Below are 14090 nucleotides of genomic sequence, written 5' to 3'. Positions count from 1 at the left end.
CCTCCTTCCACCTATCGCATTTCCAACGCCCCTCCCCCAAGTCCCTCCTCCCTACCTTTTATCTTAGCTTGCTTGGCACACTTTCCTCATTCCTGAAGAAGGGCTCATGCCCGAAACGTCGATTCTCCTGCTCTTTGGATGCTGCCTCACCTGCTGCACTTTTCCAGCAACACATTTTCAGCTCTGATCTCCAGCATCTGCAGTCCTCACTTTCTCCCAGAGTAAAAGCAGGCACGTCATACGTTATTAAGTCCACATTTATTTGAAATTATTAGTACCTGTTTTAAAGAAATAAGAAACAGAATAGAAAAAGTGCTGAAATTACTCACTTCTGCATCAAGGACTTCTTAATGACAAGCTCGTCATCCAAGTCAGCTTCATTAGCCAAGAAAAGTAGACGTTTGCACGTGTCATCAACTCCAACAAAGTCCCTTTGTTCAGCTGTGCACATCAACCAAAGACAAAACAAATTTTGTCAGTTCAGCTACATCATTCAATACTTCTGGGTGATATAGAGGCATCAGAAATGATTCAGAGGAGGGCCACAAGAACGATTTCTAGTTTGAACAACTTTTGTGACTCATAGAGGCTTAGAAATGCTGGTTACATTAATAGCAGAAATGCCAAATTTTCATGGAGATCTGACAGAACTTTAAGATAGTTAAAAAGAGTATATTGGGTTGTCAGTAATAGATTTGGAAAGCTCAGAGGTCACATGCAGAATTTTGCAAAGGTAAGGCTGTTTGAAGATTCGTTTTGCAGATGGTTGTAAATCGATGGAACAAATTTCATAAATGTACTCTGTAAGTAATGCAAAGTAATATAAAAGCATGATCAGAGAAGAATATTTCAGATTTTTTTTCTTTTTATTGTCCTGAGATTTTTAAAGTTTGCTTATGCCTTTCAGAAGACTACACTGCATCATGGCTGAGAAAAACACAGGTTTGATGGATCATATAGTCTTTTCCTGTCCATGATTTACTTCATGCCAAGAATATTAATGGAAGTCATCCAAATTAATGCATTCAAGTAATGCAAAGGAAGATATGTACACAAATATTTATATGTGCGATAAAACAATTGATTATCAGTTTGCCCATAGGTATTTTATGTTCAAACATCATGCAACAGTGACATCATGAGTGTAAACTGTGGGCAGTAGTCCCAAGTGATGCCAATGGATGGAAACTGTACAAAGTAATCTGATCCTCAACTAGGCATTTCTGACTGGAACAAGAGAGGGCTTAAGTGTAGCAATAAAAGTAAACACCTTAGAAATATAATACATATGGAAATAACCTTGAGGGGATCAGCTTTCAGATGGAACTGCAACAGAATGATCCAATTTAAGTTGACAAATTGGCATCAACAGGTTTTCAGATGAAAGATATTTTTGTTTTTTGTGTTCACTACAGTTCATTTGGGTCTGTTAGGGTCTGTTCAGGGCCTTTGGAAAAAATGCTTTGCTTAAGCTGAATGGTCCTACAGTGTCGACAGGTCCATTTGGGTCCACTGCCAAAAAGACCTTTGGTTTTTATGTCTTTTTGGTTTTGGATGTATGGATAATGGAAACCCAATCTGTACAACGGTATTGGATACATTCTACCAACAGCCAGCTTTAATACATAAAAGGGCTATACTTTCATAAAACAAAGCAATAATGAAATAAAATTGATTAGAATGAAATTCAGATTGGATTCAGAAAACGATATTGGAACAACTTAAAAGTCACAATGGTAAATAGTCAGATAAATATATAGCTAAAACCAGCAAGCCCTGTGTCTTAAATAAGCCCAATTAATAAATTAGAATAAAAATTACTGCTACAAATTTGTATACAAAGGGGATGGGTTCAGAGATCACTCAAACACATTGCAAAATGTGACTGGTATGAAGAAGGATGCAAAAAAAGTGCAACATCACAGGCACAGAATATAATGTCAGAAATGTTTTTGATGTTTCATCAATAACTTAGATGTATAATAATGTCTAATATTGCAAGGTCTCAAGGCACTTCATATGGCCAACATCTAGCAACATTTGATACAAATCCATATAAAGAGATATTAGGTTAGGTAAGCAAAAGCTTGGTCAAAGAGGTAGATTTCAGAGGAGGAGACAGAAAGGTAGAGAGATTAGTGATAAAATTCTAGCGTTTAGGAACGAAGGAGTTGAAGGTATGATTGCCAACTACAGAGATGGAAACTGGAATGTGCAAGAGGCCAGTATCAAAACAGCACACAATTCTTGGAAACCTGAAGGATGGCTCTGAGATGGTACAGGCAAACCCAAGAAATATTTGAAAGAAGGAGAATTTCAAACATCAAGGCATCATCATGCTAAATGCCAATGGAAGTTAGCAGGCTGAGAAGTGGTGGGTGAACGAATTTTTTTTGGTACACAGGTATTTATTGTTCATCCCTCATTGCTCTTAGTTGATAATGTTGTGCCACCTTTTTGAATTGTTACAATCCACGTTGTGTAGGCAAAGATGGCGCTGACACCGTGCAATTCCTTGCGAGCTCCCTACAGCAGATCTAACTTTAACATTTTTAATAACCGTTCTACACTTTTATACTTAAATTCTGAATCTGTAAAAATTACAAATAATGTTATTTTAAATCTACTTACAGGTTTGAGGATCCTACAGTCGTCCACGACTGAGTACTATTGACAGAGACCCAGGACATCCCTACCGGCTTCCCATAGGGCCCACAAGGCTCACTCCCCTGGATCTCCTTTCCCCACCTTCCTACACTCCTGTTAATATCACTTATTTTGTGGGCTGGCATGACACGTCATGTCAATTACCTGTCTGAACCTTCTTGACAAGTAACAATGGACAGCTATCTTAACTGTTGCCTCTTTGCCCACCTTCATCTAAGAGTTAGTTTGTAAGAACAAAACCTCTTCTATTCCCAAATAATAGGTTAGTGTAGCACCCAATAAATTTTGACATCAGCTAAGATCTCAATGATTCTGATGGCTTTTCCTTTGTTTTCTTATAGAGTCACAGAGACGTACAGCATAGAAACAGAACCTTTGGTCCTACCCATCCAATGCCAACCAGGTATCCTAACCTAATCTAGTCCCATTTGCCAGCATTTGGCCCATATCCTTTGAACCCTTCCTATTCAGATACCAATCCAGATGCCTTTTAAATGTTGTAATTGTACAAACCTCCACCAATTCCTCTGACAGCTTATTTCATACACGCACCACTCTCTGCATGAAAAAGTTGCCCCTTTGGTCCCTATTAAATCTTTTCCTTCTCACCTGAAACATAAGCCCTCTAGCTTCAGACTCCGCTACCTTGGGGAAAGGACCTTGGCTATTTACCCTATATATGCCCCTCATGATTTTGTAAACTTCTATCAGGTCACCCCTCAGCCTCTGACACTCCAAGGAAAACAGCCCCAATCTATTCAGCCTCTCCCTAATAGCTTAAACCCTCTAACCTTAGCAATAGCCTTGCAAATCTTTTCTGGACCCTTTCAAATTTCACAACATCCCTTCTATAGCAGGGAGAGTAGAATTGCATGCAGTATTCCAAAGTGGCCCACCCAATGTCCTGTACAGCTGTCCAGTCTTCCAGCACCTCACCTGTGGTCATCGTTGATACAAATATTTCAGCAATGGGGCCAACAATCAGTTCCCTAGCTTCCCACAAAGTTCTAAAGTACACCTGATCAGGTCCCAGGGATTTATCCACCTTCATGTGTTTCAAAACATCGTACATCACCTCCTCAGTAATATGAACATTTTTGAAGATAAGACATAGGAGCTGAAATTAGGTAATTCAGCCCATCGAGTCTGATCCGCCATTCAATCATGGCTTATAAGTTTCTCAACCCTATTCTCCCACATTCTGCCTGTAACCCTTGATCCCCTTGACAATCAAGAACCCATCTATCTCCATCTTAAATATACTCAATGACCTGGCCTCCACAGCTTCTATGGCAGTGCATTCCATAGATTCATCACTCTCTGCTGAAGAAGTTTCTCCTTATCTCCATCCTAAAAAGTCTTCCCTTTACTCTAAGGCCGAGCTCTCAGGTCCTAGTCTCTCCTACCAATGGAAACATTTTCCCAGCATCTACTCTATCCAGGCCATTCAGTATTCTGTAAGCTTCAATTAGATTCCCCCCATCCTTCTAAACTTCATTAAATATAGAACCACAATCCTCCAACGTTCCTCCTGTATTAAGCTTTTCATTCCTGGGACCATTCTCGTGAACTTCCTCTGAACACGCTCAGGCCAGTACATCCTTCCTGAGATACGGGGCCCAAAACTGCTCACAATACTTCAAATGTGGTCTGACCAGAGCCTTACAGAGCCTCGGAATTACATCCCTACTTTGAAAATCAAGTCCTCTCAAAATAAATGCGAATATCACATTTGCCTTCCTAACTACTGACTCAACCTGCGAGTTTAGCTTGAGAGAATCCTGGACTAGAAGTCCCAAGTCTCTTGGACTTCAGACTTCTGGATTTTCTCCCCATTTAGAAAATAGTCCATGTCTCTATTCTTCCTACCAAAGTGCATGACCTCACACTTTCCCACGGTGTACTCCATCTGCCACTTCTTAGATATCAATATTTATTTCTCCATTTCTCTAGTTTCCATATCCTTCTCCACATTAAACACTGATGCAAAAATACTCATTTAGTATCTCTCCCATCTCCTGCAGTTTCACATTTTGATCTTAGACCAGAGATGTGTTTATTTTTGTAGAATGCTAGTTACTGCTGTAACACAAAAAGTATACAGAAAATACTGAATATGGAATACCAAAACAATTCAGTTTTAAATATGTCCCCAATTTCCAACAGTGGGTACAACTACAACCCAAGGGATGTAGTGGTTCAAGACAGCGGCTCACCACCACCTTCCCACCAGCAAATAGGGATGGACAGTGAATGCTGGCCCAGCCAGTGAAGCCCACATCCAACGAATGAACACAATAAGTTGAAAATGAATCAAATTGCTTCAACTATAACTGTTAATCTTTGTTCAGTGATAACATTCTGTAGATCTAGAGTTCAAATGATATTACACAGATTGGAGCATATAATCTGGGATGGCACATCAGAGTAACCAAGGAGTCTTGCATTGTTGGAGGTGATATCTTTCAGATGAGATATTAAGCGAAGGCCTCAGTTTTCCTCAGATGGATGTAAAAGATCCCAGCTAACCTCAAGAGGGTGCTGCCAAAATACCACCAACACACCTCCTGCCCCACCAGAGGACAGAACAATCTGGACCACTGCACAACCATTAAATACACCTTCTGCTCCATTCCGCATCCACACTTCAGAAAATCAGATCACAGCGCTGTGTTCCTCCTCCTAGCTTATAAGCAGAAGCTAAAATAGGAGGACCCTTCACAAACAGAAATACAATGCTGATCCAATGCAGCGGAAGACTGTCTTCGGGAACTTTTTGAAATCGTTGGACTGGAGCGTACTCAAGTACTCAGTGGAAAACTGAGATGAGGACACTACCACCATCACAGACTTCATTAGCAAATGCATAGAGGACTGTGCACCAAAGAAGTCAATCTGAGTGTTCTCCAACGGAAACCTTGGATGAACCAGGAAATCCACTCCCTACTGAAGACCAGGCGTGCAGAATTCAAGTCTGGGGCGACTCAGACAGGAAATCCAGATATGACCTCCACAATGCCATCAGGGATGCCAAAAGGCAGTACCAGACCAAGTTAGAGGCCCAAACTAATTAAATTGACTCCTGCAACCTGTAGCAAGGCCTAACAACATTACAGAATACAAAATGAAGCAGACAAAGACATTCCTCCCTGATGCGCTCAATGCTTTCTATGCACAGTTCAAGCAGAATGCCAGTGGCGCCATGTCACCTGTCCTGACAGCCTTGGTCGAATCTGTGCTCACTGTCAACGTTGCAGACATCAGTCAACCTAAGGAAAGCGACGGCCTCAGATGGAGTCCCTGGACAAGCACTTCGATCCTATGTGGACAGACTGGCAGAGGTATTCACCGATCTCTTCAATCTCTCCTTCCTACAAGCCGAAGTCCCCACCTGCTTCAAGACCACCACCATCATCCTAGTACCTAAGAAACCAAATGAAACATGCCTTAATGACTACTGCCCAGTGGTTCTGACCTCCATAACCATAAAGTGCTTTGAAAGGCTGGTCATAGCCCACATCAACTCTAGTTTCCCATCCTACCTGAATCCTTTATAATTTGCCTACCAGCGAAACAGGTCCACAGTGGATGCCATTTTCCTAGCCCTGCGTTCATCCCAGGAATATCTGGACAACAAGGACACCTTTGTCATACTTCTGTTTATCGACTACAGCTCTGCCTTCGACACCATTATCCCTTCCAGACTGATCTCAAAACTCTGAGAGCTATGTCTCGGTTCTGCCCTCTGCAACTGGATCCTCAGCTTTCTGCCCCACAGACCACAATCAATGAAGATGGACAACTGCACATCTTCCACAATAAAACTCAACACAGGAACCCCCCCAAGGATGCATCCTCAGCCACCTACTTTACTCCTGTACACCCAGAACCCTGCCAAATTCTGAATGAAAGCCATCTGCAAGTTTGCTGACAAGGTGACACCACAGTGTCGGATGGATATCTAACAACGATGAGTCAGAATACAGAAAGGAGATAGAGGGCTTGGTGAAGTGGAGCAATGAGAACAACTTCTCTCTCGACGCTGGCAAAATTAAAAAACTGATCATTAACTTCATAAAGAAAGGGAGAGCACACTCTCTCATCTACATCAACAGAACAGAAGTCGAGAGGGTGGAGAGCGTCAAGTTCCTAGGAGTGACGATAAATGACAACTTGCCCTGGACTTCCCACATAGATGCGACAGTCAAGAAGGCACAACAGTACCTCGTCTTCTTCAGGTAGCTCAGGAAATTTGGCATGTCCATACGGACCCTCACCAACATCTACAGATATACCTGCGAAAGCATACTGTCCGGATGCTTAATGGCCTGGAATGGCAACTGCTCTGCCCAGAACTATAAGAAACTACAGAAGGTTGAGCACACAACCCAGACGATCACAGGAGCCAACATTCCGTCCACGGACTCCATTTACACGGCTTGTTGCCACAGAAAGGCTGCCAACATCATCAAAGACCCATCGCACCCTGGTAATGCTCTCCTACAACCTCTTCAGGAGCTTGAACACACAGACCAGCAGGTTCGGGAATACCTTCTTCCCGGTTGATATTAGACGGATGAATGAACTCTCTAACTTCAAATAATAATGATCTTGCTATTATTGATCTTGCCTAGCACATGCCCTGTGTGATGTAACCTGTATGCAACTAAGTCTTTTTTCAACCCTATGATCTGTATATCCTTGCTTACTCTGATCCGCCTGTACTGCTTGTAAACAAAGCTTTTCACTATACTTAAGAACACGGCACAATAAATAAACCAAATTAAATCAAATATTTGAACAATGGAGTTCTCCCAGTTTCCTCATAATTATTTACCCAACCACACCTCCAGAACTGATTATCTGGCCAATTTTCTCACTGCTGTTTGTTGGACCTTACTGGGCACAGATTTACAGCTGCATTCAGTTACATTACATTAATGACTTTGAACTTGAACAGCACAATAAGTCAGTCATTTTACGTTTTACTATACAGTGGTGATACAACTGGCTACTATCAGTCCAAAAAGATGCTCTTTCTACTATAATGTTGAATATGTATTTCTGTGTTAGTGCAATGTCAGGTAAATTGGCCAATCATTGAAATGTACAGTCTACCAAATCAACCATGTTCCTCTGGCTGTTCAAAATAAGCAGAGTACTCAACCAACCCACACTTGCAAAATCCAAACCAAAACTCCTGGATGTAATTCCATGATTATTGAGCCAATGAATTGCTAATAACTACACAACAGTAATTTAAGATAATCAGTGGAGCTTGGTTAATTTATATACATTCTGTGCACTAGAAAGGAATATGATAGAGCATTGTGCTTTTCTGAAAATGGGAGGAGAAAGTGAGGTCTGCAGATGCTGGAGATCAAAGTCGAAACTTCCCGAAACGTCGAATCTCCTGTTCCCTGGATGCTGCCTGACCTGCTGTGCTGTTCCAGCAATAAAGTTTCAACTTTTCTGAAAATGCCTCAGCCACAGTCAATTTGCCAACCAATCAGTTCATCTATTTCTCCTGTAGCATAAATTGTTGCCATCATTTGAAATATGGCATTCATATTTATTCCGTTACATGTAAGATAAAGTTTCAGTAATATTAGTGACTTTGTTCCAAATGTACTTCACTAACTTTAGCTAAGAGCAAAACACTGTGGATGCTAGAAATCAGAAGTAAAAACAGTAACTGCAGGAGAAATATAGCAATATCCGTTGAGAGGGAAACAGAGTTAATATTTTGAGACTGAGAAAAAGTAAATGAGAACTTCTGTTTCAGTGACCTGCATGGAGCCACAGCAACATGGAACAAGTGAATCTTCTCAAACAGTGTTAAACATGATGACAAGGAAAGAATTAGGTTATCGTCTTGGAGTGCATTCTATAATACTTTTGTTACAACACTGAAGAGGCCTCCATAAGGAGTCTGTGCACTTACGTTAGACTACCTGCCGATATTTTCAAAAATCAATTGCTCATACATTTTTCATCCTGAGAAAACTTTACCTTCTTTATTTTTTCCTTTCTGGCCTGGCACAGGTTCAGTAAAATCATGTGCCTTTCGCATCAGCATGGACACTGTGGCATCGTGTGCACGAAACAGGTCTATCACCTCATGTAGAGCTGCATCAGTAATGAGATCACAACTGACGACCAAAACGTCGGTCTGTGAAAAGAAAAACAACTTTTCAATTTTTTGTTGAATATGTCGGCTGTGTCTAGAAACTATAGATGTTGACAGTAGGAAGGGCCAACAGTTAAAAAAAAAAAGATAGATTAGATATTCAGTCTACATGAGTAGCATTGGCACACTATAGGAAATATTTCACTAGAGAGGGGGCAAAATAGATTCACCAGAACATTGCCTGGTCTTGAGTGATTCAGCTGTGAAGACAGATTAAACAAACTGGGTTGTTTTCCTTCGAGCAGAGAAAGCTGATGGGGAACCTAAGACGTATAAAATGGAGGGGCATAGATAGGGTAGATTGGAAGAAACGTTTTAATATTAATAGAGGGATCAATAATTGGGGCATAGATTTAAGATTAAGGACTGGAGATTTAGGGGGAACTTCTTTCATCCACAGGGTGATGGGAACTATGATAATATTTAAGAATTATTTAGATAAACACTTGGAGTGCCTGGCTTGCAAGGCTATAGGCCAAGTGCTGGAAAATGAATTAGAGTGGATAGGTTCTTGATGATTGGCATAGACATGATGGATTGAAGGGCCTCTTCCTGGCTGTAAACCCAATGACTCCAAATGTAATCAAATAATGCCTTTCAAATAGAATGTGACACAGAACTTAATGGACTGTGAAACAGTTTTGTTTTTCTGTCAAAGCAATCAACTTGCGCACAGCAAAGTCCTGAAAAGAGCAAATAAGATGAATAAATTGGCATTCTGCTCTTCGTTACACTGAGAGATGCATAAACGATTAAGAGACCTCCATGCTCCCAGATGCTTATATTCCATCCGACCTTTTTCTCAGCATCTGGACACATTAAAGTCTCAGCCAAAGACTAAGGATAATGAAATACTCCCTCAGTATGTATTGTAGAGTCATCCTGGTCTATATGCTCAAGTCCCAGTACAATCTACTGATTCAGAGACAAACTATATTAATGCAACCAGTTAACTGTTTTATAAAATATGCTGATAGGGTTAAAAAGGGTATGATATTCCAAAATACACCACCTTGTGCATAATTAAATCAAAAATTGCTGGTGAAATGTAGCAGGTGTGGCAGCATCTGGGAGAAGAAAGCAGAGTTAACGTAAATTCTATTACTTCGTGGATAATTAATGTGCTGACCTAAAAACAGAAGCTCAGATTGACAACATGCTTCAAAGAATTTTAAAAAATGATCTCTCCAGCATACTCAAATGCAGCAACAAATACTTATTCTTTGCACATGTATAAAAGTCAGTCTTATAATCTAATACCTAGCACATATATCAAGCCATTACATCAAACTACCATCAGCTACAACAGCAATAAGTTTCCATGATTTATCAGCACTAGCTACCATTTGTGCCGATGTAACTGCTTTTTGCTCCTTTGTCTTGGTGGTGCCTGCACCACTAGCACTAGTTTATCAGTAACAGGAAAACAAGCAGCAATTAAACTGTATTTTGCCTTTGCACAATCCAATGATGTGGTTACTAACAGATCCGGATGGTCAGAAATCTTATTGGAACAACTGGCAACAACAATCACCAGCTACAAAGTGACATCTCTCTTCAGATTGCATATTTCAACACATTGCATCAATATGACATCCCATAGGCACCAATTTGCTCCTTACCAATTTGGACCAAGCACTTAAATGCTTCATTTCTCAGGTTAAATGATACCGTACAGTTTCAATGTCTAAAATATCAAGTTTAAAACTGTTCATTTCTACACCTTATGTCATAAAAATTAATCTGAAAAACTTGGTGGTATAGTCAACAATGGAAGTTATCTAAGATTACAAAGGGATCTGGATCAATTGGGCCATTGGCCTGAGGAATGGCAGATGGAATTTAATTTGGACAAATGTGAAATATTGCATTTTGGTAAAATGAAAAGGGTAGGACTTATACAGTTAATAGTTGGGTCCTGAGCAGTGCTATTGAACAGAGAGACCTAGGGTTCAGGTACATAGTTCAGATACAGGTAGATAGGGTGATTAAGAAGGCACTTAGCCTGCATTGCTCAGACCATTGAGTATAGGAGTTGGGATGTCATGTTCAGGTTGTGCAGGATGTTGGCGAGGCCACTTTTGGAGTACTGTGTACTGTTTTGGTTGTCCTGCTATAGGAAGGATATTATTAAATTGGAGAGGGTGCAGAAAAGATGTACAACAATGGTACTGGGACTGGAGGGTTTGAGTTATAAGGAGAAACTGGACAGGCTGGGACTTCTTTCACTGGAACACAGGAGTTGAGGGGTGACTTTGTAGAAGTTTATAAACTTATGAGAGGCATTGATATGGTGATTAGCAAAGGGTGGGGAAATTCAAAACTAGGAGGCATATTTTTTACATGAGAGGAGAAAGACTTCAAAGGGACCTGAGAGGGTAGTTCATATGTGGAATGAACCTCTACAGGAAGTGGTAGGTGCAGGTATAGTTACAACATTTAAAAGACGTTTGGACAGATACATGAATCGGAAACGTTTAGAGGGATATGAGCCAAAGACAAGCAGATGGGACCGATTTAGTTCAGAAAACTTGGTCAGCATGGACGACTTGGTACTAAGGATCTGTTTCCGTGCTGTATGACTCTATGTCTCTATAAAGTGTTGAGTATGAAGTGTACTGACATTTTTTTAAACATTGGCTCAACAGCAATGGAATAAATTGAGGCACCACCATAGAGGTAGAACGGAGATATAAGTTTCTGATGCTGCAAATCTTGATTTATGCCAGAGATGGAAAGGTTACACTGTAAAATCCATGTGAAATTTTGTTTATGAAATCTGTCAATTTGATACTTATCACCAGAACAAGTTGCCAACCTGAATCTCTGGGTGATAACAGGAAAAAGTAAGGTTTATTGAACAAGCAGTTCACCTTTAGAAAAGGTAAGAAAAGAGTACAAACAAAACAATGATGTCAGTGCAGATGCCAAAAAGTGTGGTGCTGGAGATATCTCTCTTTAAAGGACTTGGTTTAATTTATTTGGCAACTGATAAGGATTTGACATCAGTATCCAAATCATACTACAGTGCATCACTTTGAAATTACATATAATGTAGATATTTTTCAAAACAATAATTTATAAGCAGAGTGAAGTATTATGCAATTTATCTGGCTGAAGGACAAATTAACTTTTCACTAAGTTAAATGTAGCAGTGGAATCAGCCAGCCAAAACCAAACAGATCAGTAATTCTTCATGATATAATGAAGGAAATAAATCAGAGTATAGACTCTCCATAAACATCAAAATGTCACACTTTCTCTGGTCAACTCGTGTGCTATATCAGTCACATGGAAAATAAACATAGTCTTTAAACAAATTAAAACACCTAATTTAGTCCAGAGTACATTTCTTTAAAACTTCAAAAGAAATGACATTCCTTTCAGTTTTGTTTTCAATGTGCTAGAATGTGTCATTTCAGGTTCGCGAATGCACTGATACGCCTCACTTCTATCCTGGATGGGAATACAGAAAGATGGATCACTTGAAAGTTCAAACTAACTGTATATGTGCATTTATTCTACCTTCAGTGATATTTTCTATGAATAAAAAAACATAGAAAACCTTGTCTCACAATCTTTCTATCCAACCCTTTGCAAAAGGAATTTACACAAATACAGAAATTATACTTAGAGGACTGTGCATGTTAAAATGAAATTAAAAATAATTAATTAAAGAATGTATTCCATTTTCTAATTCTGATGAAAGACCTGTAGAGTTAACTTAGTTTCTCTCTTCGCAGATGCTGCTAGAACAGCTAAGTATTTACAGCATTTTCTGATTTTCGTTTTTCAATTCATCCTATTTTCACAAAAACATGCTGCTCATAATTATAGATGTTCTAAGATACAATGTAATGATTTTACACGTTTACAATTAGGTATTAAGTTACATATATATTTATAATTTCTAAAATGTTTCAGTGATTAGGTTACTCATTCCTATTATCCTTTGTATGGCTTTAAAAAAAGTTAAAAATCATCTTTAACAAATTAGAGTTCAACTTGAATCTGGAATGCTTTGAACAATAATTCAGTTTCAAGTGTAATTAAACCCAGTGATTAGTTAAGAATCTCATTCTGGAATTTTACACAAATTAATTAAACATGATGGTAATTTCAACCTTAGGTTATCATAAGATTTTCTTTGGATTTTTCACAATTGAATCAAAAAGTGTTCTTCAGCCATGGAACTTGTAACATTATCATATGGGCTAACTATTACTTTAGGAGAAAGTGAGGACTGCAGATGCTGGAGATCAGCGCTGAAAATGTGTTGCTGGAAAAGTGCAGCAGGTCAGGCAGCATCCAAGGAGCAGGAGAATCGACGTTTCGGGCATGAGCCCTTCTTCAGGAAGGGCTGAAGAAGGGCTTTCCTGAAGAAGGGCTCATGCCCGAAACGTCGATTTTCCTGCTAACTATTTACTTTAACCAAAGATGAGAAATTGCAATTTTAAATAGCCACATCTGGGGATTTTTTGGAGGTATTACTACATGATAGGAGGTAGACGCATGCTTAAGTTTGCCAGGCTGCATAACGTCCGGAGGCAAACGTATTGACCTGGCTGAGTAAAATGAAATAGGAAGGAAGAGCTGAAGAGGCAAAGTGATTTGGGAACAAATTATGGAAAGTAGGATCCAGATTATTTTCCAAATAGTAGGGTGAAAAACAATTAAATAAAAGCTAAAAGAGAAATTGAATGTTTTGGACAAGTTTGGGAGGGGTTAGTGTGGAAATAGGAAGGGGTGAAAGGAAGTCTGCTGCCCTTACCTACCGAAACCCTCATATGACTTCAAACCCACAGTAATGTATGCACTTGCCTCAATGACTACATCTGAAACAGCCTATGGGAAGCCACTCAAATCAAGGGCAACTAAGTTGGGCAACATGTCAACGGTCACAGACCAAGGAGAAAAATTAATAAAAAAATATATTGGTCAGTAGGTATCGAGGGTTAACATAGGGGTAGAGGAGGCAAGAAGGGATCTAAAGCTCACCGCTGTATTAAACAGCACACTGAGCTTATAACACCCTGTTATGCTTAGCGATCATGACTTGGAGGAGAGGTAACGACAATATAGAAGTTTGCAGTCAGTGATGAAGACATAGCCTTGTTTCTTAAAGTTAGGACATAACCAAAGCTTGATGTCTTACAAATAGTCCATCAAGACACAGATAGTTAAAAGTGCTATTGATTTTTAAAAAAATTCATTCAGGGAATGCATTTATTGT

General features: G+C 39.6%; 1 protein-coding gene across 1 annotated transcript in view; it reads right to left on the bottom strand.

The window, feature by feature from the left end:
• eif2b3 (eukaryotic translation initiation factor 2B, subunit 3 gamma) overlaps window positions 1-14090 on the bottom strand; it is a 141296-nt gene that overhangs the window by 98071 nt on the left and 29135 nt on the right. The window contains exons 4-5 of the mRNA XM_043699051.1: window positions 8680-8839; window positions 330-441 (exon numbers count right to left, since the gene is read on the bottom strand). Coding sequence (XP_043554986.1) covers window positions 330-441; window positions 8680-8839 — 272 coding nt within the window. The remainder of the gene's footprint in view (window positions 1-329; window positions 442-8679; window positions 8840-14090) is intronic.

The sequence above is a fragment of the Chiloscyllium plagiosum genome, chromosome 11 (assembly GCF_004010195.1).
Source record: "Chiloscyllium plagiosum isolate BGI_BamShark_2017 chromosome 11, ASM401019v2, whole genome shotgun sequence".
Classification (NCBI taxonomy): domain Eukaryota; kingdom Metazoa; phylum Chordata; class Chondrichthyes; order Orectolobiformes; family Hemiscylliidae; genus Chiloscyllium; species Chiloscyllium plagiosum.
The sequence above is the reverse complement of the archived record's forward strand: the minus strand, read 5'-3'. Positions and strand labels throughout refer to the sequence as shown.